Here is a 24,836-nt window from a genome sequence, read left to right as displayed (position 1 = left end):
GGAGGCCCTTGGGAGAAGCCGCTCGCCCTTTCTTCCCCCATGGAGGGGCTCACACGCAGTCGCACACTGCTGGCTGGGCATGTGGGGCCTGCCTGCCTAGGAATCGTGCCCTCCTAGGGGGCAGCCCCACTGACTGAGCTGGGGGGGGGAAGAATAGGAGGAGCAGGAGCCCAACCCTGGGGGCTGAAGGCCCCATGGGGGGGGCTCAAGTCTCAGAAAGTGTGAGCCCCTCCTCCATGGGGGTGGGCAGGAAGAGCGAAAGCCCTGCAGGGCTGCGGGCTGTGCCCTCCTGGGGGAGGGCAGCCCCCCCAAGACCTCGGGGGAGAAGAGAAGCAGAGCGGAGAGGGTAGGTAGGTTGGGGTCCCCGCTCCCTCTCTGCCAGCCCCCGGAGTAGCCGCTGCTGCTCCCCGCTGGGCACGTGGCGGGGGTGGGTGGGCAGCAACAAGAGGCTGCCTGCCGGAGCCCGGCTTTCTTCGCAGGGTGGTGGTGGTGGTGGTGGGGGCTCATCCTCCTCTCCTCCTCCTCTTCCCCCCCTCCTGCGGGGAGGCGGTGTCCAGCCCGAGCGTGGCGGCATCGGCTCAGCCGGGCGCCGCCGGCCTCTGCCTCCGCCCCCGGGGCCAGGGGGTGGGGAGGGAGGCAGGCAGGCAGGGAGAGGCGGCGTCTCAGCCTCAGCGCGCCCGCCCGCCCGCCAGTGCCCGCCCTCCTCCTCCTCCTCCTCCTTCCCTCCCTCGCGGCGGCTCCTCCAGTGCTGTGCAGCTGCAAGGCCAGCCCGCCACCCGCGCGCCCCCGGCCCGCCCCGCCGCTGCTGCTGCTGCTGCTGCTCCTGCTGCGCCTTCTTCCCGCCTTGCTGCGCCCGGCGGCGGCGGCGCCACAACTGTTGCTCCGAGGAGGAGGAGGAGGAGGAGGCGGAGGCGGAGGGCAGAGGAGGCGGGCCGCGGCGGCACCAGCAGCAGCAGCGACGGCCACGACGACGCCGCCGAGCCGGAGGAAGGGCCGCCAGCGCCGGAGCCCCGCCGCCGCCGCCGCCCTCGGGGCCCTGCCGCCCGCCATGTCGCGCTCCAACCGGCAGCGCGAGTACCAGTGCGGCGACCTGGTCTTCGCCAAGATGAAGGGCTACCCGCACTGGCCCGCCCGGGTAAGCAGCAGGCAGGAGGAGGAGGAAGAGGAGGCCGGGCTGGCCCGCCAGAGGCCTCCGGGAAGCCGCCCGGGTGGGAGGAAGGGAGGCCGGTGGGGGGGGGGCTGCGCTCTCTCTCCCCTCCCCCCCAGGTGGCTGCGGGGGGCGCGCTGGGCGGGGAGGGGCGCTGCTGGCCTTCAAGGGGGGGCGCAGCTACCCTCGGGCAAGAACAAGAAGCGGAGGAGGGGGAGGAATAAGCGTAGCAAGAAACACAACCACCATCACCACCGGGGCCTTCTCCCTCCCCCAGTGCAAGCCCTGGAGATCAGGCCTCGGGGGGTTCGGGAAGCCTGGCCTTGGTGAGAACTATAAAGAATAATAAGAACAGGGCCCTCCCCATAATAGTAATAATAGCAATAATAATAATAGGGTCCTCCCCAGTTGGAGCCCTGGAGATCAGGGCTTTTTTGTGTGTGTGTGTGTGGTGGGGGGAAGGATTGTCTTGGTGAGAGCCACCACTATCGTCATCATCATCATCAACAACAACAACAAGAGTAGTCGTCCATAGTAATAATAATAGAGGCCTTCTCCCCAGTTGGAGCCCTGGGGGACCAGGCCGTGGGGGTTTTTTTGGTGGGGAAAGAAAGCCTTGGTGAGACCCACAAGTATAAGCCGTGATGATAATAGTAATGGTAGTAGTAGTAACAACAACAACAACAACAATAATAATAGGGGCCTTCTTCCCAGTTAAAGCCCTGAGGTCCAGGCCATAGGTGTTTTGTGAAGGATTTCCTTCGTGAGACCCACCGCCATGAAGAACAACAGTAATAATAGTAATAATAAGATCCACCTCACCAGTTCAAGCCCTGGGGATCAGGCCTTGGGGTTCTTGTAAAGGAGTGCCTTTGTGAAACCCACAACTCACAAATAACAAAAACAACAATAGTAATAAATAATAATAGGATCCTCTTCCCGAGTTCAAGCCCTGGCGATCAGACCTTGGGGGTTTCATGGGAAAGTCCCGCCCCCCTTTAACCCTGGTGAGTCCAGGCCTGTGGAGGATGCCTCCTTCCTGTCCAGAAGCACAGGTCGGGCCTGCCTCTAGCAGGACCTTCTCTGTGGTGGCCCCTTTGTGCAATACTTTCCCTCAAGTGATTCTGCCGGCATGTGCCCCTTTTGGTGTGGTGGGAGCGGGCTGGAGCATTTTTGCGGGGAGTGGCCCAGCAGTTCAGCTCTACAGGTGCTGGGAAATAGGCCTTGCTCTGCCTGAGATTCTGGGGAACCTGCCAGTCAGTGTAGACCATTCTGAGCTGCGTGGAACAAGGGGCCGACTCGGTCGGTGGCAGTTTGGAGTGCCTCATTGGCCTGGTGGCATGTATCTAATCTGATCCCGTTTTTGTGTTTATGTGTGTGTTTTATACCTTAGGGTATTGTCTTTTATGTAACCCATCAACACCATCATGTGTGTATTATTTTGAATAGAAGGAGGCAAAGTTATAAGTACAATTAGAGAAAAATACTGAATGACCACGCTCTTCCAATGCATGTATACCTGTGTGTGTGTATGTGCGTGCACGTGCGCACAAATCTGTCCATTTCAGCAGAGCTTTGTAAAATTTCACCCAACATATCCCAGCCCCCCCACCCCCCAGATGCATTTTTCCTTTCCAGAACTGGGGCATCAACTTGTGGTGTTTGACTTCTGATGAATGGCAGTTTCTTACTTTCTGTTTTTTTTTTTAAAAAAGAGCCTGCCTTATCAACTGGCTTCTAAAAAGCACTTTAAACTTGGCGAGCGCAGGAGAACTCATTACAGAGTGGTGGTAGTGTGTGCGCATATGCGCACTGAAGATGGGAAGGAAGCAGCTGATAATGAGGCGAATTTGGTATATATTTATGTGATTTTTGTCTGGTTTTCTAGGAAGTCAGCAGAACGCCCTGCATACGTGCCGGAGATGTCCAAAATGCATTGAGAACTTGCTCTGTGGGGTAGCTCAGTATGTGTGTGTGTTTATGTATTTGTTAGCTGCGTGTAATTTCAATCGCGTCATCAGTTTCAAGCCACTGGATCGTCTCCTTAGACCGGCTGTAATTGGCCTGTTGTTGTACTGAGTAATTGAGCGGCAGCAATACAGTAAGTGGATGGGGCCCTTCCCCGATCTTGAAATGCCACCCCCAGATGTGAAAAACTGGAGGGGGCCCTTGAGAAATGGTGCTGTGCAGGTTTAGAAAGCCGGGTGGATGGGATTTATTCTGGCCTCAGTGTGACCTAGGCCAAATCGTAGCTGAGGATGATGGGAGTTGTAGTTCTACAGCATCTGGAGCAGGGGTTCTCAAACTAGGATCCCAAGATATTGTTGGACTACAACTCCCATCATTCCCATCCCAATAGCCTTTGGTCACTGGAGTTGGGAATGATGGGAGTTGTGGTTCAACAGCATCTGGGGAACCAAGTTTGAGAACCCCTGATTTGGACTATCGCCACTTTGGAACCCCTGGCCTCCCATTTTCCCTGTCACCCCAGCCTCATTTGGAAAAAAGCAGATGCTTTCTAATGGCACCTGTCTGCGGTGTGGTTTTAAAGGAAGGGTTGGGGATCTCTTATTCCGTTTGAGCCTATGAAGTTGCCATACAAAGTCAGGCCCTTGGTTGGCCTAGCTACCAGGATTACCTGCTCTGGCTGGCAGCAGCTCTTCAGGGTTAAGAACCTCTGGATCAGGCCCAAGAAGGCCCATCTAGTCCAGCATCCAGTTTCACACAGTGGCCCACTAGATACTTCTGAGGAGCCCACAGGCAGGAGCTGAGGGCCTGCCCTCTCTCCTGCTGTGGCTCCCCTGCAACTGGGATTCAGAGGCGTCCTCCCTCTGAGGCTGGAGGTGGCCCACAGCCACCAGTCTAGTAGCCATTGATAGCCCTGTCCTCCATGAGTTTGCCCAAGCCTCTATTAAAGCCATTCAAGCTAGTGGCCATCACCGCATCCCGTGGCAGAGAATTCCATAGACTGATTACACACTGTGTGAAAAAGCCCTTCCTTTTGTTAGTCCTAAAATTCCTGGCCTTCCGTTTCATGGGAAACCGAAGGCCTGGTTCTAGATTGGCCTGTCTAGAACCAGGTTCATGGTTCTAGATGGGCCAGTGGTCTTTCCCCTTCCTTCCTGGGGGTGCTGCCAGGGATTTGAACTGGAATAAACTGCATGCAGCCCAGGCGAGCCATTAGAATAATATTACTGGCCTCCCTTACAGGGGTGTTGGAAGCGTTATCCCAAGCAAGTATGTTGAACTCCTTGAAGCGCTTCAGACGAGCCCTTTGAAGAAGAACTTGCTTTTTAAACTGGTAACACAGGCCTTGACCCCCAGCTTATTTTGGACTACAGCTCCCATAATCCCCGGCCACAGTGGCCAATAACCAGGGGTTGTGGGAGTTGGAGGCCAACATCTGCAGGAGGGCCCAAGTTGAGAAGCCCTGGGTTAGAGTCAACAGGCTTCTCTTTATCCCCTTTACAAATAATGGACTTCTTATTTTATTTCTATTCGTTGCCTCCAAGGAGCCCAGAGTATGTGGTTATGTTTCTCCTCAAAACAACCCTGTGAGGTAGGCTAGGCGGACAGATAAGTGACTGTTCTAAGTCACAGAACAGAATCGGGGCTGCCTAGGACAAAGAAATTTTTTATTAATAACTCTATCTTTCAGTATCAAAGAGCCAGCGTGGTGTAGTGGTTAGAGTGCTGGACTAGAACCGGGGAGACCTGAGTTCAAATCCCCCTTCAGCCATGAGACTTGCTGGGTGACTCTGGGCTAGTCACTTCTCTCTCAGCCTAGCCTACCTCACAGGGTTGTTGTGAGGAGAAACCGAAGTATGTAGTTCACCGCTCTGGGCTCCTTGGAGGAAGAGCGGGATATAAAATGTAAAAAATAAAAAATAAAAAAATAACAATATCCTAGTCTAGGTGCTGTGGGGTGAATTTCTGGGTGCCCTGCTGCCCGGCATTTGCCGAGGCACCTCTAACGTTGCCTTGTTTATAGGGCTATGTATAATGTGGAGGGCTAGGAAAACTGGCGTTTACTTGAGGCCTAGAAGCCTGGGGTTTTCTTTTTAATGGGGGATCCAGCAATCCGGGTTAGGAATGTCTTCCAATGTGGATTAAAGGAAGTCTGTTGCCTGATGGAATCTGCATTAAAAAAACCAGGTCCTCCAGAAAGGTTTTAACAGCTTAAACCATAAGGTATTTTAACACTCTAAGAAAAGATGGCATCACGCAGTGGGAGAGCTGGTCTTGTGCCAGCAAGCGTGAATGGTCCCCTTTGCTAAGCAGGGTTCCCCCTGGCTTGCATTTGAATGGGGTTCTGCAAGAGATTCCCTGCTCTGGGGATGAGCATCTGGGAAGGGGATGGAGCCGCTCTGGGAAGAGCATCTAGGTCCCAAGTTCCTTCCCTGGCAGCATCTCCAAGGATAGGGCTGAGAGAGACTCCTGCCTGCAACCCCAGAGAAGCTGCTGCCAGTCTGTGTAAGCAATACTGAGCTAGGTGGACCGAGGGTCTGACTCAGTAGAAGGCAGCTTCCGCTGTAGGACTGCACAGCCTGGGCCCTCCAGCTGTTCTCGGACTACAACTCCCATCATCTCCAGCGCCAGTGGCCAGCTGTCAGCCTTGGTAGCACGTAAGAGTCCAAACAATATTCCTAACAGGCAAAGATGAAAATAACGTGTGCCTTCGTTGCTGTAGATGGCGTCCAAGAAAAGACATTTCGGGGGGAGAGAGAGAGATGGACGGGAGAATACTCTTTTTAAAAAGTTGTACCCGCTGTTTGTGGTTTTAAGAACTACTGGCATGAAAGAATGGCTTCCATGTATTTCTTAATTGAAATAATTCTTCGTTTCGTAAACTCCTTAATTGGGAGCACCTTTTTAAACTCATGGTTTCTCAACCGTGGGTCCCCAGGCGATCAGCCTTCCCGCTAACAGGGATTCGCAGATGTCGTGGACTACAAGTCCCATAATCCCCAGCCAAAGGCCATTGCAGCTGGGCATGCTGGGAGTTGTAGTCGACAAGTCTGGAAATCTCTGTTAGAGGGAACACTGCAGGCGATGGTTATACGACAACCCCCTGCCCCCTCGGCCACAGTGGCTGTTGGCAGGGGACGATGGGAGTTGTAGTCCAGCCTGAGCCCCACTTTAGTCCAGCCAGCCATTTCAGCCCAAGCAGCTGCGTCATGCAAGGAGCCTATACCTGTGTTCATGCCGAGGTGCATTGCAGGCAGTCCCCAGCTTGCAAACGGCTTGTGTTCCAGTATAGGTTTGTTTTGTCGGTTGGGCGTTCAGAACCCAGAACGCGTGGGGTTGCCAAGAGGGCTGGCTTGTGTGTGCAGGTGGATGTGGGGCTTGCCTGGCATTATGGAACTTGGTAAGCTTGTCTGTAATTAAAGGCACGGTCGGGACGGGAGAAGCAACAAGGCTCCAGGCCAGCCTCTTGAGGGGGCCGGGATCAGGAGAAAAGTGGGGTCCACACTGTCAAGGCCCTGCTCCTAACCGGGTCTTTGAAACTGACCGCAGTGCTAGTCAGGCTGAGGTGGCAGCCGGGTGCCTCTCCAGTGATATAGTGATGGAGCATTTTCTTGATTTGCACTTCTATCCCTGCGTTCCTCCAGGGAGCTCATATGAACGTGTATGTGGCTTTCCCCTTGCCTTTTGTCCTCACAACAACCCTGTGAGGTTGCTCTGGCTGAGAGAGAGAGCAACTGGCCCAAGGTTTCCCGGATAATAGAGATTCCCAGATGTTATTGACTAGTAACTACAACTCCCATCATCCCCAGCCGCAGTGGCCTTTGGCTGGGGATGGTGGGCGCCATAGTCAATAACGTCTGGGAATCGCTGTTGCAGGGAACACTGGGGGATGATGGGAGTTGTAGTCGGCAGCGTCTGGGAATCGCTGTTGCAGGGAATATTGCCCAGTGGGCTTCATGGCAGCGTGTGGGAAGTGGGTCTCCTCACTCCAGTCTGACCGTCTAACTACCACACGGTACCTGTTCAAGAAGGATAAAGTAACTCTGGTATACTGCCCTGAGCCATTTTTGGAAGGGTGGTATAGAAATCGAATTATTATTATTAATATTAATAATAATACTGAGGACTTGTGGAAATCTGATGAACACAGCTCAGGACTTCTGGGCTCAGGTGAGCTTTTAGTTGGGGACTTTCTCTCTTAGTTTGGCATGGCGCCATAGGGCAGGGCCGACAGATGTTGGTGGACTACAACTTCCATCACCCCCGCCACAGTGGATGATGGGATTTGTAGTCCAGCATCATCTGGGAAACTAGGCTTGGAGGATGGCAGCTGGGCCTGGGGTACGAGGGTGCACTTTGCAGTGGTGTAGCTTCGATCTTGCAAACGGCCCCTTTCCTAGTCTCCCGTGGAAGCTGGACTCTCTTCCAGATAATGGGGTGGGAAAGTTTTTAACACTTCCTCTACTTCTGTTTTGGGGACAGCTTGCTAACGCCGGCCTGTGCGGGCAAGCGGGCTAGTCGCCTTTTGGGCTGGCTAGTAACTTCTTTGCAAGGCAGCCCCGTTCACGAGGGAAGCCCTCGTAAGCAGCAGCACCAACCTCTCGGATCGTGCCGGAAATGGGGAAAATGCCCTCGCACCCTGGTACACTTAATTGGTGGCGATGAACATGGCCTCGGAAGCGTTCCCTGCTCACTGTGTCTCAGGGGTTTAGGCGCTTGGTCCTTGGCCGTCCGATTACGCTCGCTCAGCCGCGGGAGAAGACTTTGGACCCTCCGGCACGCAACGGCCAGGGCCGAGAGAGCCTTTCCTGAGGAGCTGTGGATGATCCCATCAGCCGAGGACACTTCCCATTTTTAATTTCCGGAAAAAAGCCTTGTGCAAGCGAGTTGCAAGAGAGAGCGGATCGTAAAAAGGGCGAATGGGGTTCTGGCCGATCCTTACTGCAGGCTCCTAAATTCAGCGAGGCAGCAGCGTGGAGCGCACTCTCTCTCTTTCCAAGGAAGAGGTTGGACTTCTTCGGCAGGCTCTTACACGTCCCCTTTGGATCATGGCGGGCGTCTGCGAATCCGCTTGCCAGCTCGCCCGCCATCCGCACCGCACAGATCTCCCCACCGGCGGTCTCGTTTCTATTGCCGTTTCTGAAAAGGTCTCCAATGGCTGGGATCCTTTCTGAGTAGGAAGTGAAGGACTCACTTGCCGTCTCCATACCCCAGCGCGACTGACTGAATACCGGCTTCTCTCCGAAGCCCTCCGCCGGTGTGCCATAAAAGGATCGGAGGGATTGGTGGCAGCCACGAAATAACGGCTGGCTGGTGAGCGAAGCCTAAATTTCTGGATCCAGGAGTCAAGTCCTTAAGCTTAGGAGCCAAACCATGGACGTAGGAAGCTGCTGTATACCGAGTCAAACCGTTGGTCCATCGAGCACAGTATTGGCTTACACAGACTGGCAGCGGCGCTTGACAGAATGTCTGGACTGAGTTACGGGAAGGGTAAATGGGCTTCTCCTTCCCTTAGCAAGCAGCATCCTTAGCGCAGAACCAGGGCTGCCGGGGACAAATTGAGATTTGATTGCACAACTCTGCCTCTGAATAGCCTATTCCAGGTGCTACAGTGAAACTCTTAGATACCATGGCTCCCGGGCGCCTGGGATTTGTCAAGCCCTGGCCTTGGGACTTGAGAGGCTTCAGTCTTTTCAGTTCCCTGGGCCCCACGTATCAGCATTTAAAAAACAACTATTTATTAAAAGGAGATTTATAGCTTATTGAAGGTCACTTATTTTTGATTGATTAAGTGCCATCAAGTTGGTGTCGATTCTTAGCGACCAAACAGATTCTCTCCAGGATGATCTGCCTTCAACTTGGCCTTGAAGGTCTCTCAGTGGTGCATTCGTTGCTGTCGTCATCGAGTCCATCCACCTTGCTGCTGGTCGTCCTCTTCTTCTCGTTCCTTCAGCTTTCCCCAGCATTATAGACTTCTTGATGGAGCTGGGTCTTCACCACATAATGTGTCCGAAGTATGATCGTTTGAGCCTGGTCATTTGTGCCTGGAGTGAAAATTCTGGATTGATTTGTTTTATGATCCATTGCCTTGATTTCCTGGCTGTCCATGGTCTCCTCAAAAATCTTCTCCAGCACCCAAATTCAAAAGCGTCAATGCTTTTTCTATCTTGCTTCTTCAAAGTCCAGCTTTCGCATCCATAAAGTGTCATGGGGAAAACCATTGTCCGGACAATTCTGATCTTTGTAGGTGGAGACACATCACGGCATCTCAATACCTTTTTATCACGGCATCTGAATATCTTATTTCTACCCAATTGTAAAAGTAGCTCTCCCTGAGCAAGCCAATGGGTGAGTGGATCCATTCCGTCTTACGGGCACGTTCCCACGTTTTCCTCTCTTTGGACTTTGTGTTTTTGCTTTGCCCGGCCGATGCTGCATATCCGCAGAGCTGCACAACCTGGGCCGAACCGCTGTTGTTAGACCGTAGCTCTCCCTCCAGCCGCCGTGGATGATGGGAGTTGTAGTCTGGCCGCAGCGGGAGTCCCAGAACCCTGCAGCCCTGCATGAGAGAGAAACGGCTTCCCCTCCGTTGTGCCCGTAAACCAGAAACCCGCCCCCGCCATGTTGCGCTGCTGCGCACAACGCAGAGCACCGCAGACTGTGTGCACGGGTTGACGAGACGGTGAGGTGTCCTGGCTGTGGCTTCATGCTGGGTTGGCCTGATCTGCTGTGACCGGGTTCACGAGGCCCTCCGTGAAGGCGGCGGTGGAGTGGGCGGTGGCAAAATGGATCGATGCGTCCGTGCGGGCCTGGCACTGGTGGGGGAGGCGGCGTCCTCGCCCCTGTCCCTCCCTGGGCTGGTGTGTGCGACCCGACGTGGAGGCGAATCGGCTCTGTGCGATGCTGGCCCGATCCGTTGAAGTCCGAGGCTGGCTTTCCCCGTGTGGGTTGCCCTGGTGGCTTCACCTGGTACCTACAGGACATTCCAAGGACTACATTAAATGGTTCCTGGGAGGCGGAGAGCTGTTGTAAGCATGGAAGGAGCCCGATGCGTCTGTGGAAGGTTCCAGAAAACTAGGTCAAGGACTGTAATCGAGGAACTGAATATACAAATTTAGGCTTGGCTCACTAGCCAGCCTAGTCATGTGTGGTCGCCACCAATCCCACCCTCCGCCCCTTGGAGATCCTGCTCTGGCACACGGGCAGCGGAAATACAAATACGGTGAATATTTATATTCCGCTTTTCGACCAAAGTTTGCAAAGCAGTTTCCAAAATAAACAAATGGAGATAAACAAAGTGAGCAAAACAAAGAAATGAAATGGCTCCCTGTCCCCCAAGGGCTCACAATCTAAAACCGAAACCTAAGATAGACCCCAGCGACAGCCACGGGAGGGCTGCTGTGCTGGGGACGGATAGGGCCAGCTGCTCCCCCTGCTCAGTATGGAGAATCGCCACTTTTAAAAAGTGCCTCTTGGCTCAGTTAGCAGGAGAGGAGAGAGGGGGGTGTGTCTCCCGGGAGGTGGGGATGGCATGAAAGGATTCCTGCTCTTCTTCGGGTCTGGGGCGGTATATAGATGCACTAAATAAATAAAATAGTTTGGTCTGCCTTTTCTGCGGCCTCGGAGGACAGTGGGGGTGTGTGCGTTGGGGGGGGATCGGGCCGGAGTTGCCACCTCTTGGCTGAGTGTCGCAGGAATCTCTCACGCGGCCGCCTCCACCTTTGTTCCTGAGGCCGGACTTCCTAGTTATAGGGTGTGGGGAAGGGAGAGGAGGCGGAACCCTTGTGGTTTCAGCAAGGCATAAAGGGCCTGGGTCTCGCTTACACGGAGGCCCCTTTGTGTTGGGGGCTCCCAAGATGGGTGCCGCTCCCGAGCCGAGGGAGACCAGATGGCCCCTTCTCTCCTCTGGGAGGTCTCCTGTTTCAGCACTTCAAAGCCCCCTTTAGAGCCGGCGGTCTGCGTAGGGGCCTCCCCCCTCCCGCCGTGGGTTGCCACCTGGCCTCTCCACTTTTCGGTTGGGTTTGAAGGCGCTCTCTGCCTGGCCGTTTGGCTTTTGTTTGCTTTCCCTGGCGGTCGCCCTGTGGTTTGGGGGCTGAAAGTGGCCGCCCCGGATGATCCGGCGTTTGGGAGCCCCCTTGCTCCCACCCCCCCTGCCCCATTCATTCATTCGCCTTGGGAGCTTTGGAGTCCAGGAAAAAGCTGGCCGAGGCTTATGAAATGACGTTTGCTGGCGAGCACGAGCGGTTTGTCTCCCTCTCGTCCTCGTAGCATTTGGGGTCCCCCCACGAAAGCGGGTGGGCGGTAGGTTCAGGGGACCTCTTCACCCGAAGCAGAATTAAATGCATGGAATTTGCTGCCACTAGATGGGCAGGCCACTAGTGTAGACAGTGTGGGGTGGAATCGGGCACACTCACAGGGGAGAAGCCGTATCGGCGGCTCTTGGGCCCGATGGAGCCTCCATTGTCAGGGGCAGTCTGATTGCGAGGGCCGATTGCTGGCTCCTTCTTCCCCCGGTGTGCGTATCGGACTGTCGGCTCTTGGAAGCGAGGCGGTCTGACCCAGCAAGGTTTGTCCGATCGTAGCCGTGATATAGGAAGGAAGCCTCCATGTTCAGAGGCAGGCTACCTTGGAGTACCAGGTGCAACGGGCAAGCGGCAGGGACGGGCTGCTCCCTTTGAGTCCTTCCTGGAGGCATCTCCCCCCCCCCGTGGGAAGCAGGCTGCTCTGGTCCGATCCACTGGATCTCGAATCGAATAAATAATAATGACGATGATGATGACGATGATGTCCTTCCCTCTCCCTACCCCCTTCCCCAGTCTTTAGAGCAAGGAAGGCCAAGCAGAGGCGCGCTCTGTCTGCTGCTGGATTACACCTCCCACCATCCCCGGCTGCAGTTGCAGCAGGGGGTGATGGGAGTTGTAGTCCAGCGGCGGCTTCATCCAGCCTGCTCTCAGTGACGTGAATCTCCAAGTGGAAGCCAAATATAGTCAGGACCTCAAGGAGCCTACAATCTGAGCGGAAGATCACTCTCCCTGTGATCTTTAGAACAGGGCTGCCCAACTCCGGCCCTCCTGACGGTGGCGGATGGGAATTGTAGTCCAACCACAGCTGGAGAACCCAAGTGGGGGCAGCCCTGTGATAGGATGGTCCTCTCTTCTGGTTCCCGTTGAGCCAGTTTGGAACCCGGCTAGGTGGGCAGCAGGGCTAACAGTGCCTGCCCTGCCCTTGTGTGATGGCGAAGAGAGCCCCCGTTACTGGCCTGGAGAGGTGGTGCCAGCCCAGCGAGGACAGGAGGATGGAAGTTCCCCTGCTAACTGAGCAAAGAGGCCCCTTTTAAAAATGGCAATCCTCTTGTTTTTAGCAGGGGGAGAGCCACTGGCCCTCTCCGGCCCTAGCGCATCAACCCTCCAGTGGCTGTTGCTGGTGTCTGTCTGGTTTCTTTTTAGATTGGGAGCCCTTTGGGGACATCTTTCTTTGTTTTTCTTTTCTCTATGTAATCCGCTTTGCAAACTTTGGTTGAAGAGCGGGATAGAAAATATCCGTAGCCGTGGTAGTCTCCAGCCAAAGGATTTCGACAACGCGGGCTCCTTCCCGGGCGCCCCACCTGTTCAAAGTCTGCCTGCTCTCCCAGCATGTTAGCAGGAAGACGGGGCTGTTAATCACATCCACAGTCCTGGGGGGGGAGGATCGTGGGCGCCTTGATCCGTTGCGAAGCACGACGCCAGCCAGCTCTGGCAGAGGATTGCAGAGTGGTCCAGCTTGTGAAATGCGCCGGGCACACGGACGCGCCGTTCCTTTCTCCTCGCCGCCACAGAATCCAAGCTGCCGCCAACGGCCTTCTTGTGACTCACCACGCCACACAGGCCCCAGCTGGGACAGGTGCAGTTGGCAGATAAGCTGCCCGCCCGGATCGTAGGGAGCCAAGTTGGTTTCTTGAGGAGTCCCGAGAATCTCGCAGAGTCACTCAAGCCTTGGAGTCCGCCAGAACTCATCAGGCTGAGGAAGAGCCCTGTTGCACTCGGAAGCTTGCCCGTGACTGTGTTGTGGCATTCCAGTGGGCCCCAATAAAGGGGTTACCTGGCTGTGGGTCCAGGGTTTGGAGCATTTCTGGTCCTTGCAATTGCAAGAAGCCGATATTCCATATTTGCCCGAATAGAAGGCGACTCTGAGTTTAAGATGGTTACTTAAAAGGTAGTTAAATACAGGTTGCACAAAGGACCCGTACCGTATTTACCCAAATAGAAGATGCCTCTGAATTCAAGACGACCCCCTTAAAATATAAATATGTGTTATATACCTATATTTACCCCAAAGGTAGAGGATTTTGAATGTAAGAAAAGCAAACCAACCTCAACATCGAAGAACTTGGGGGACGGGAGCTAGACTTGGATTCAGATAAATACGGTAATTCAAGATGACTCCCCTATCTTTAACAGGAAAGAACTGGGGAAAACCCTACGACGGATGAGAAGCTGCCGAAAAGTGCAGTCCTGTGGTATCCTGTATTCATCGGAGGCCTTTATGAGGAAGGGGAGAGGCAGGGAGAGGGGAAGGGGATGCACACCAGGATCAATTGGTGGTCGCAAGCATGAATTTCCCCCTTTGCTAAGCAGGGACTGCCCTGGTTTGCATTTGAAAGGGAGACTCCCTGTGTGAGCACTGCAAGACACTGGGCCCGCCTTGGCCAGAGTGCCTGCGTTCTTGCTTGCCGAAGGCTCCGCATCCCCTCCCTGGCAGCATCTCCGAGATCGGGCGGAGAAAGACTCCTTGGAGAAAGCCGCCGCCGGCCTGTGTCGGGGCAGTTCGGAGCTCGGCGGGCCGAGGGCCTGACTCGGTCAACGGCAGCCCCCTCTGTGTGGCGAAATGCCCCTGCCTGCCGCCCCAGGGAGGGCGCGTTCGGGGGGCTTCAGCCGGCCTTGCCTGGAGGAGTCCAGGCCGCAGAGAGGGATGACTGCCGCCGGCCGGTGCCTGGCATGCGTGTGCTAATGTGGCGACCCGGCGGGTGCCAGGCAGGGGCGGGGCGGGGAGGCCGCGGGCCTTGTTTTCCTTGGCTGCTTGGCTGGCGCATTCTTGCCCTCTGCTCCCAGCTCTCCCCTCCCCTCCTGGCCAAGAGAGGGAGGGGTCTTTGCCGGCCCAGAGCCCCAAGAACAGAGAATCCCAGGCTTTGCGGGTGGCCACTCGCATCGTCCTTCACCCACGGCGGGGGCCGATGGGAGTTGGAGTTGGCCTCCGGGGATCCCTGTTCCTGGCAATGTTGGCCGTGAGGCCTGAGCTGGGAGTTGCAGCTGGGCAGGAGGCGGGTGGTTGTTCAACGCCGCCCCGGAGGGCTAGCGTGTCGGGCTAGGGCTGGGGAGGCCCGGGTTCGAATCCCCGCCTGGCCTCGAAGGAAGCACACCAGGGTGCCTCCGGGCCGGTCCCTCCCTCCTCTGGCCCGCCCACCTCGCAGGGTGGTTGTGAGGAGACACATAGCCGCGGGAGGCGAGACGGGCGGGACACAAATGTGGAGTGGAAATAAAATCTCTCTCTTTTTAAGCCTAAGGAAGGGGATTGCTCAGCCCTGCTGGGCCCTTCTCCCTGCCAGAGGGGACCGCTTTCTCTGTGCCTGTGTGCTTTCCCCGGGTGTCGGCTAGCAGGGTGTCCCGGCGCAGACGCCCTCCCACACCGCACGGCCCGTCTGCCTTGCCTCGGCTGGCATCCTCGGGCAGCGTTCGCCAGCTGCCGCCTCCTTCCTTCCTCCCTCCCTCTGCTAGGAAACCCGAGCCCAGCGTGAGCGGGAGGGAGGCCTGGGCCCCGCCTGCAGCAGCGATGATGACTAAGCAAAAGAAAAACCGTTGGCAGAGCCTCCCTCCCTCCCTCCTCCTGGGAGAAGCCCGCCTTCTCCCCAGCAGGACAATGCGGGTGCCTGGATCCGGTTTCCCCACAAGCGGCTGCCTGAGTCTCTGCCCCGCCTCCTACCCCCAAGAGTTGGGAAGCAGGCCCCTCCCACCTTGGCTAAGCAGGGCCTCTCTTGGTTTGCGTTTGGATGGGATCACTTGCGAGGTATTCCCCTGTGGGGGTGGGAAAGAGCCCCCGCCCGCTTGCATGCAGACGGCTCCCAAGTCCCCTCCCTGGCAGCATCTCCAAGACAGGGCCGAGAGAGACTCCTGCCTGCAACCTCGGAGAAGCCGCTGCCAGTCTGGGTAGACGAGCCTGAGCTGGATGGACCGACGGTCTGACTCAGCATATGGCAGCCTCCTAGGTTCCAGGCTTTGCCTCACCGAGAGCAACGCGCAAGCAGACGCCTCTCGCCCGGCTCCTGGCGCTTATGCCGAGGCTAGTCCAGGAGCGGGCAAGCGTAGCCCTCCAGCGGTTGCTGAACTACAACTCCCATCACCCCCCCGCCACAATAAATGGTGGTGTAGTTCAGCACCTGGAGTTGTAGTTCAGACGTGGAGGGCCAAGTTTGGACCTGGACTAGCCACTCGCTGTGTAGAGAGTCCCTCCCAGGCGTCTGGGGTTCAGAGGTAGACTGCTTTTGGACATGGAAGGACTACTGTTGCACATCACCTGCTCCCACCTTTCTTCTTTTAAGCCCATCGGGCCAGCAATGCAGCCTGTGGCACTAACCAAACCGAGAGGCCCAATGTGGTGTGTTGTTGATTGCAGGTTGTGTGTGTGACGTTTCTTTTGCCGCCCCTAAAAGTTGTCGTGCCAGAAAGGCCAGGCGGGCGTCTCTAAAACAGGCAGGCGAGTTGGCTAGTCGGGAAGCCCACGGACATGATTTTATTTTCCTGGGCATCTGGAAAGTAGATCTCACTCTCCAGTTGTGTTTGCTGGTTGAAGATCTTTATTTTTATTTTTTAAAAATCTGATTTTAATTGTTTTGGGGCGGTTTGTTGTTGAAACGTCAACACGCTGCGTCCGTTCGGTTGGCAGCCTTACTTGAAAAGCGGCATTGATGAACACAGTTCCAATAAAATGAATAAAATTTGCAAAGGCTTGGGTCTGTCCGCGACCTCCGGATCGCGGCCCCCTGCCAGGGGCAGTCTGGGGAAAGGTGAGCTCTTGGGGCTTCGCAAAAAACAGCCCCCTTCTGGTCCTGGCACTTTCTTCTCCATGAGAGTTCCTTTGTTCCTTCTGTCATGGGGGGTATTGTGTTACACATCCCTCCCCCAACACCAAACCTTTATTCTCCACCCCACAAACTGGCAGCACCTGTCCCTCCGTGAGCCCGGAAACCCTTCAGGGAAGCTGATCTAGGGCGTGATTTCGGTTTGCCTTTCTATTTCACATTCACATTTTATATCCCGCTCTGCTTTCCCCTTAAAAAAAAATTTAAACTGTCTAAGGCAAGGTTTCTCAAAAACCGGGCCCCCTAGATGTGGTTGGACTACAACTCCTATCATCCCCAGTGACTTTGGGGCTGGGGGGGCTGGGAGTTGTAGTCCAGTGGCATTTGGGGACCCCAGTTTGAGGTGCCCTGGGTTGAGGGGCACACAGGGGTGGGCAACCCTGGCTTGCCAGCTATTGTTGGACTACAACGCCCATCACCCCCAGCGACAATAAATGGTTATAGTTCAACAAGAGTGTTGTTTACGCCTGGGGAAGTGTGCATAGTAGAATTCTCGTGCCTTAAAAATATTTCAAGACCATTTTCCCCCCGGTGAAAATAAATCTTTTAAGTTTTGAATCTGAATATAGCACTTAAGCTTTGTTAAGTATTCGTTTATTATGGAATCCCATCGGGAAAATTCCAGACCGATAGGAATTGCCACTCCTCACTGTTGCTCCCTGGCAACTGGTATTCCGAGATAGACTGCCTTTGGACTTGGAGGCTCCACAGAGCCATCACGCCTGATAACTGTTGGTAGAGCCACCCTCCTGCTCTGCTTCTCCATGAATGCAGCTAACCCCAAGGAGAGCCTTGCTGCATTCAGACCCATTGATCTGGCATATCACATTCCATAGTAGCCGATCGGAAACCCCAAACGAGGCACGTGAAGGCCTTCCCAACTCTCTGCCCCACTAACAGCTGGCATTCACATTTGGCCTCTTTTAGGCTTTTAGCCTCTTTAGTGTTCAGCTGGCATTCAGATTTTTTCCTTTGGCATTCAGATTTAGGGCATTCAGCTCGCATTAGATTTAGCCACGATGGCAGACGCTCTCTTCTTCCTCCTCCTTCCATCAATTTGTCTAATCCTCTTTTCAAGGCTGTTGACCTCAGCCACATCCTGTCTCAGTGAGTTCCATAGGTTTCATTATGCACTACATAAGGGACTTTTCCCTCGTGCAGGAGAAGGCACTTCCCTCTGGCCTGCCACTGGGTTGGGACGCAGTTGCATCATGGGAGGGAGTTGGTGACTGTGTGTCTGGGGAACACTTCCCCCTCCTTCTGTACTGCCTTTCCCTCATTCATTGTGGGTGAATCTGACCAATTTGGGGAGTGGCAAGAACTGTGTCAATTTCACCAGTGTCGTTTCCCTTAAAAATGTACTTAAGTCTTGGGTGACTATTTTTGGGGGGACGGACGGACGGGGGACCACAACTCCCATCACCCCCAGCCAGTGCGGCATGGGGTGATGGGAGCTGTAGTCCGGAGCCAAGAAGTGACCCGAGACTGGAATCGAATGTTGACCCCTGCGCATGCGTTCCCTTTGCGGAGGGAAGGGGACGGCTCCGCTCTTGGTGTCTGGCGGCCGCTGAAATCACACACACGCACAAAGGGAGCGGAACGAACGCCGTTTGCTAGTTAACGAAAGCAAGGGGGGAGCCAATCCGGCCGGAATTCGGACGTGTTGCTCTTGCCTCCCGGGCTGCTCCTCTCCCTTCGCCCTGATCTGCAGGGGCCTTCTATCTCTCTCTCTCTCCGCCTCCCCCCCCCCACAACCGCCTAGCTGCCGTCCCGCCTCTTCGCTACCCAGCTGCAAAATTTGCTGAGCTCAATATGCCCCAGCCGTCTAGACAGGAGCTTACGACCGGCCGGGCAGCCGGCTGTGGTTCCCGTTTGGATGGTCTGTAGGCAGGAAGCCGGGGTCTCCTGCCCCCAGGGCTGGGGTGTGTGTGTGTGTGTCGTTCTGCTGCCTTGGTCCAGCCCCCCCCCCCCCAATTTAGGAGCCAGACAATGGACACTTGGCAAACTTTACTGGACTTCGTGATGGGCATGGTGGAGAGGGAGGGAAAGAAAATGGGCTTCCTTTTATCCCCTTTACAAGTAACTAGGACTAGGAAGAGAAACAAATAAAGGGACAAATAAAGTTTTTATTAACTAGCTCTACCTCTGAATATCCTAGTCATAGGAGTCGAGCCAGCGTGGTGTAGTGGTTAGAGCGCTGGGCTAGGACCAGGGAGACCCGAGTTCAAATCCCCATTCAGCCATGAGACACGCTGGGTGACTCTGGGCCAGTCGCTTTTCTCTCAGCCTCACCTACTTCACAGGGTTGTTGTGAGGAGAAACTTAAGTATGTTGCACATCGCTCTGGGCTCCTTGGAGGAAGAGCAGGATATAATATATATATTTTTAAAGCTGCCTTAAACTGAGTCAGACCATTGGTCCGTCTAGCTCAGGATTGTCGACACAGGCTGGCAGCAGCTTCGCCAAGGTTCCAGGCAGGAGTCTCTCCCAGGCCTTCCTGGAGATGCTGCCACGGACTGCACCTGGGACCTTCTGCAGGCATGCAAATGCTCTTCCCAGAGTGGCCTCGTCCCCTAAGGGGGCTATCTTGCAGCGCCCCCATGTAGTCTCCCATCCAAATGCAAACCACAATCGAGCCTGCTTAGCCAAGGGGCCATTCCGGCTTGCTTTCACAGAACCAGCTCTCCTTCCCAACTGTGGCCAGGGTTCGATTTCTTGGTGCCATGGCTCCCTGGCAGCTGGGATTCTGAAGCCCCAGGCCCTGGGCTAGAGTGATTGGCCAGAGATCAGCCTGGAGGTTTTCTGTGGCCAGTGGAAACCCGGCATCTCATCTGGCCACGCTCCCCTGAAGGTGGCGCTAGGCAGAGACAGGGCCGTTGGGGTGGGTGGGGCTGAAGTCAAAGAGACTTGACCCTTCCCGAAGGTTTGATTTGTAAAGCAAGTTTTGGGCATTTCTAAGTCATTGAAAACGATTCCGGCTTCTCAGTGTTGGTGCTGGCCCCTCGATCCCAAAAGGAAGCACGGAGGCCTATCAAAACGAGGTCCTACGGAAGGAAAGAGTAACGGAGTTTTGGGCCCGGCAAAGCCATGCTTAAAACACTCTCCCTCTCTCCCTGCAGATCGACGAGATGCCAGAATCCGCCGTGAAATCGGCCTCTAATAAATACCAAGTCTTTTTCTTCGGGACTCATGAAACGTGAGTAGGGCAGAATCTCGAGCGGAGGCTGGCCTGTTCTTGGGGTTCTTGGTGGGGTGGTGGTCTTCTCCTAGGGGGCCTGGCCTGGGTACTATGAGCCTTTCGCCCTTTAGAATTTGCGCACACGTGCGAGGAAGACGTGTGTCAGTTTCCTTAAGGGGAAAAGCTGCAGATTCTGCAAGCATGTGAAAAGCTGCAGATTCTGCAAGCGTGTAAGTCTTACACAAGTCAGAGAAGGAGGGTGTCGAAATCCCTCGCTTTGGGATCCTTCCTTGAAAAATCACCTTCCTGATTACTGGGAAGTGATACTTAAATATGCAGCTGCCTCATACTGAGTCAGACCATTGGTCCGTCCAGCTCTGGATTACCAGCACTGGCTGGCAGCGGGCCGAGAGTACCTGCTGTGCTTTGTGACGCGCACCTGCTTCTCTCCCCACCCCCCGCTTTTGATTCCACGCAGGGCGTTCCTGGGCTCCAAGGACCTCTTTCCGTACGAAGAGTGCAAGGTCAAGTTCGGGAAGGCCAATAAGCGGAAAGGCTTCAGCGAGGGGCTCTGGGAAATTGAGAACAACCCGACCGTGAAGGCGTCCGGATATCAGGTGCCAGGCCTCTGGGGTGCTGTCCTTTGGCGGACAATCTTGGCTCCCGATCTCCTCTTTCCGGGGAGGAGATGGCGGAAGAGAAAGCCGACTTCTAGCTCTGGGCACTGCTTTTCTCTGGGCCCCCTGCTGAGGTTTTTCAGGAGCCGGCCTTACCTGGGAGATCGGCCTGTGCAGGACGAGGTCTTTCCCTGCTAATTGAGCAAAGGGGCACCTTTTAAAAGTGGCGGTTCTCTTGTGTTTAGCAGGGGGAGAGTAACTGGCCCTATCCGTCCCCAGCACAGCATCCCTCCAGTGGCTGTTGCGGGCGTCGATACGTTTCTTTTTAAAGATTCCGAGCCCCCTGTGGGGACAGGGAGCTATCTTACTGGTTTATGTATGTCTGTGTAAACCGTGTGGGGAACTTTGGTTGAAAAGCGGTGTATAGATATCCGCCCTCTCGTATGTTCGTGTTCATGCAGCCAAAGGGCACCCAAGCATTGCTGGCGGCGGGTGGGTCCGGATTTGGCAGTGCACCTGCCTCCCAGCCAATCCGTGAGGCCGGAGTCATCAGGGCGTCCAGGGAGGGGGCGGGGCCGTCCCCGGCGTCGCCGCTTGGCAGGAGCAACAGCCGCCTCCCCCTGCCCCAGTGGGGGAACGGAGGCTGCATCTGAAGTGCCCCACGCGCCTGCGCCTTGCGGTGGCCCGGGGCCCTCCTGGCCCTTGGCCCTCTGTGCTCACGGGCGCGCCTTGCCTCCCCACAGCCCACCCCGAAGAAGGGCTCCACCGAGGACGCCGAGGCCGAGCGGGAGCCGGGGGGCGAAGGGGACAAGAAAGGCAGCCCGGAAGGCAGCAGCGACGAGGAGGGCAACCTAGTGATTGACGAGCAGTCCAAGGAGAAGAACGAGAAGGCTGGGAACAAGAGGAAAGCGGAGGCCGCCCTGGAGGTAGGGAGCGAGGGCAGCCTCTTTTGCAGGGGTGTCTTGCATCACACTCCTTCTTTCTTCTCTTCTCTTCTCTTCTTCTCTTACTCTCCTCTCCTCTCCTTTCTTCTCTTTTTTCTTCTTCTCTTTTCTCTTCTTTTCTCTTCTTCTCTCTCCTCTCTCCTCTCTTCTTCTCTCTCCTCTCCTCTCCTCTTCTTCTCTCTCCTCTCTCCTCTCTTCTTCGCCTGCCCATCCCACTCTACTCCCACAACAATACAAGTGAAGCGCAGCCCTGCTCTTGGCCTTGCGTCGTCAGGGGTGAAAAGGCTTCATACCTAAGCAGGCAGCCGCTCAGAGCCAGCCTGTTCAGCCCCCCGCCCCTCCAGATTTTGAGTGCAAGAACAGAAGAGAGCAGCCCTGCTGGATCAGGGCCTCCCAGTCCAGCATCCTGTTTCGCACAGTGGCCCACCAGACGCCTCCGGGAAGCCCACAGGCAAGAGGTGAAGGGGGCCTGCCCTCTCTCTGGCTGTGGCTCCCCTGCAACTGGGATTGAGGCTTCTCGCCTCTGAGCCTGGTATCATGTAGTCGTCAAGGTAGAGAACAGTCCCGCTCTTGGCCTCGCCGTTGTAAGGGTATCTCTTCCTTTTGGTCGATCCTAACTTGCCTGGCAATCAGCTTCATGAGATGGCCCCTGGTTTCTGTTTATTATTTATTAAGTCCGTTTATAGCCTCCTCTTCCTCTGATGAGCCCAGAGGAACCCAGTGCACAGGGTTATCTTTATCCTCGCAACTACCCTGTGAGGTAGGTTAGGCCGAGGGATACACGACTCGCCCAGAGTCACCCGGTGGGTTTCATGGCTGAATGGGGATTCGACCGCAGGTCTTCCCGGTCCTAGTCCAACGCTCTAACCACTGCGCTATGCTGGCGTGGCGTCGTTCTGGGAGTAAGGGAGACCGGCTTCTCCCTCTCTCCAGTGGATCCTTCTCTCTCTACGTAGAACAGAAATTTGGGAGCAAAGAAAGCTGAGAGGGAACGGTGGTTGGGGATTACATATTGGCTTGGCATCCCCTTCCCGTCTAGGACCCCTCCCCCAAACGCGCCAAGGAATCGGAGGATCAGGCTGTGGGAGAGAAAACGGGCAGCGGAGACACCCCCAAGGAGGCCGAGAAGCAGAAGGCCAGCCTGGCCGAAGTGGACAAGAAGAACAGTAGCGGCCCCCTTGGCGTGCCGGGAGCTGAGGGCGAGGGGAAGGAGAAGACCACCACGGAGGAAGAGGAGGAGGAGGAAGAGGACGAGGACGATGAGGATGACGACGAGGAGGAGATCAGAGATCACAAGGAGAGGTATAATGGGTGAGAGGCGGGGGTGGTTGGTGATGTGGGGCACCCCGAGGGATAGTGGGGTCCTCATAGCACTGCAGGTGGGGCACCGCCGCTTTCCCATCCCAAACACATTTTGGAAAGCTCGGCCTTGGCCTAAGGCTGCAGCGCATCATGCCGAATTTCTGCCTGAACCCCTGGAAAGCTGCTGCCGCCGGTCAGAATCCACCATCCAGAGCCGGAGGGACCAGTGCTCTGACTCGGCAGAAGGCCTGGCTGTTTCGAAGTGTTGTGTCGGTCATAGACGCGTTTCATAGATTTGTAAAGGAATTTGATGGCCCAAGATCTTATTTAAAGAAAGGGTGGGCCTTCCCCTTCTTGCTGAGTCCAGCCAATCCTCACGCTTGGCTAGCCTCCCAGGGAGCCGGGTGCCCCCTGTTCCTCCGTGAGTGCCCCCAAGAGGCAGCTGTTGGCTGAGCGAATATTCTGCAGCCGTATCGTATATGGATAAGCAGAATCTGATACCAAGGAATATATACGAAGCATAGGAAGCGGCCCGATACAGAGTCGGAGCACTGGTCCATCTTTGCTCAGTGTTGTCTACACTGACTGGCAGCAGCTCTCCACGGTTTCAGGCAGGCGTCCTTCCCAGCCCTACCTGGAGATGCTGCCAGGGACTGAACCAGGGACCTTCTGCACGCAAGCATGCAGACGCTCCTCCGGTGAGTTCCCGGCGACTTCTTTCACAAGCACTGATTTCCCCCTTTCTCCTCCTCCTCGCAGCCTGTAGCTGACCGACCCGATCTGCTCTTCTGAACCGATCCCGACCCGCTGGGTTCCCTGGGTGCTAAGAACCAGATTTCGTCCCCATCGGCTTACCGCCTCCGCGACTCGTGGGAAGAGAGTCCCGATCCACATTTCTACAGAAGCAAAAGGAAATCGCCCCACCCGGCCGACCTGCGTTTCCCCTGGCCCAGCCGTTTTGCTGGGGCCGCGCTTTGAGTTAGTAATTTCTAGGGGGTTGGGGGTGCTGATCAGCCACTTTGAAATAAAAGCAGCTGAATGCCTTTTTAAAAAAACCCACTCCCGTTTCCCGTCTCTTCCTTGGTTTCCCCCCAAACCTGCCCTTGGTTTCCATCCTGAAAGGCCTCCCTTGGAGACGTTTGGCCTTACCACTGCCTTGCGGTTCCCAGGGTCACACCAGTGGCTTTATTTATATTCACATCCTGCTTTTTCTTCAAGGAGTCCAGAGCCGCATACATGACGGTTGATCCTCACAACAGCCCTGGGAGGTAGGTTAGGCTGAGAGAGAAGTGACCGGCCCAGAGTCCCCTGCTGAGTTGCGGGCCTGAAGGGTGCTTTGAACTTGAGGTCGTACGTTTGGCAGCACAATTTCCAGGCGCTCTGCACGTGCTCAGGGCACAACACCTTGCGCTGAGAAATCTGTCTTAACTGCCATTATCAGATTCATTTCTACTGATGGCTTGATCTGGAAGATGGCCAAGAGACCACACACGACAGGAATCTCTCTTAAAAGCTTTATTATAAAACACATCAGAATCTTAAAAAAGCAATACATGGTGTAAAAAGGCAATACATCGTCCTTTGGGGGAGGCAGCCACGCCTAACTCTGTTTCCGACATGCTTAGAATCCTTGCTCTGCCATTAATTGCAGCCATGGATCTATAATATAAAATGCAGTGTCTCTTTCAATCGGTTTCAAAGCTGCTAGGCGGTTCATTGCCTGTAAAATACATGAAGCGATATCGGTTTACTTCCAAAGCTGCTATGCTGCTAAAACCCCACAAGAGGGCACCGTGTTGCCGTAATATAGCCGGCTAGCAATAATTTTTTAAGGGTCTGGCATTGAGCGCTCAAGGGAGAGACAGACAGGGCGTGGGATGGGATTGGGCCGAAGGGAGATGACAAATGGGAAAAAAATCTGGAGAAGGAAAAGGGGTGTGTGAAGCGGCAGATTATTTATTTATTTTTACATTTTATATCCTGCTCTTCCGTGGATCATCCGCTTGGGTGGCTGCCGTCTTGACCCAGACGCCTTGAGTATGTAGACATAGGAACAAAGGAAGCTGCCATATACTGAGTCAGACCATAGGTCCATCTCGTTCAGTATTGTCTACACAGACTGGCAGCGGCTTCTCCAAGGTTGCAGGCAGGAATCTCTCAGCTACTTGGAGCCTAGATGCTCTTCCCAGAGCAGCTCCATCCCCGAAAGGGAATCTCTTACAGCACTCACACTTCTAGTCTCCCTTTTGTATGCAACCAGGCATGACCCTGCTTAGCTTAGGGGGGCAAGTCATGCTTGCTACCACAAGACCAGCTCTCTTGAATAGACCTTCCAACTATTGGGGCTGAGACTAGTCTGCTTAGCCGACAGGGCTGGCCGAACCTCGGAGCAGACTCTGAGATCCTGGTCAGCTTCGGGACTTCCAAGACAACTCCGTCCGTGTGCCTTCTCTTGGCTTCGCGAGCCCAGCCAAATGTGTCCCTCTTGAATTTCCTCATTCCTCTCCAACCGCAAGGGTTACGTCTCCGCAAAACCGCGCACTTGGCAAATTCGTGCTTGGCGAGGCAG

At 55.2% G+C, this 24,836-nt stretch overlaps 1 protein-coding gene across 2 annotated transcripts; it reads left to right on the top strand.

Annotated features, from left to right (window-relative positions):
• Window positions 1-663: 663 nt before the first annotated feature.
• On the top strand, window positions 664-23,326 carry HDGF (heparin binding growth factor). Of its 2 annotated transcripts, none has more exons than XM_053277993.1 (6): window positions 664-1,135; window positions 19,346-19,422; window positions 19,883-20,021; window positions 20,765-20,947; window positions 22,005-22,267; window positions 23,027-23,326. In XM_053277993.1, the coding sequence occupies exons 1-6, from the start codon at window positions 1,049-1,051 to the stop codon at window positions 23,031-23,033; spliced, it is 756 nt and encodes a 251-aa protein (XP_053133968.1). In that variant the 5' UTR covers window positions 664-1,048; the 3' UTR covers window positions 23,034-23,326. The 2 variants fall into 2 exon arrangements, with proteins under 2 accessions (XP_053133968.1, XP_053133969.1); XM_053277994.1 differs by lacking the exon at window positions 664-1,135 and adding an exon at window positions 1,451-1,473.
• The last annotated feature ends 1,510 nt before the right edge of the window (window positions 23,327-24,836 follow it).

The sequence above is a fragment of the Hemicordylus capensis genome, chromosome 14 (assembly GCF_027244095.1).
Source record: "Hemicordylus capensis ecotype Gifberg chromosome 14, rHemCap1.1.pri, whole genome shotgun sequence".
NCBI classification, from domain to species: domain Eukaryota; kingdom Metazoa; phylum Chordata; class Lepidosauria; order Squamata; family Cordylidae; genus Hemicordylus; species Hemicordylus capensis.
This window is presented reverse-complemented; position numbering and strand designations above follow the sequence as displayed.

Bases quoted from the DNA above. Each gene is read 5' to 3' on its own strand.
- HDGF (XM_053277993.1), top strand. From the start codon at position 1,049: ATGTCGCGCTCCAACCGGCAGCGCGAGTACCAGTGCGGCGACCTGGTC. The intron at 19,423-19,882 runs GTGAGTAGGGCA...GATTCCACGCAG, and splicing joins TTCTTCGGGACTCATGAAAC to GGCGTTCCTGGGCTCCAAGG. The intron at 20,022-20,764 runs GTGCCAGGCCTC...GCCTCCCCACAG, and splicing joins TGAAGGCGTCCGGATATCAG to CCCACCCCGAAGAAGGGCTC.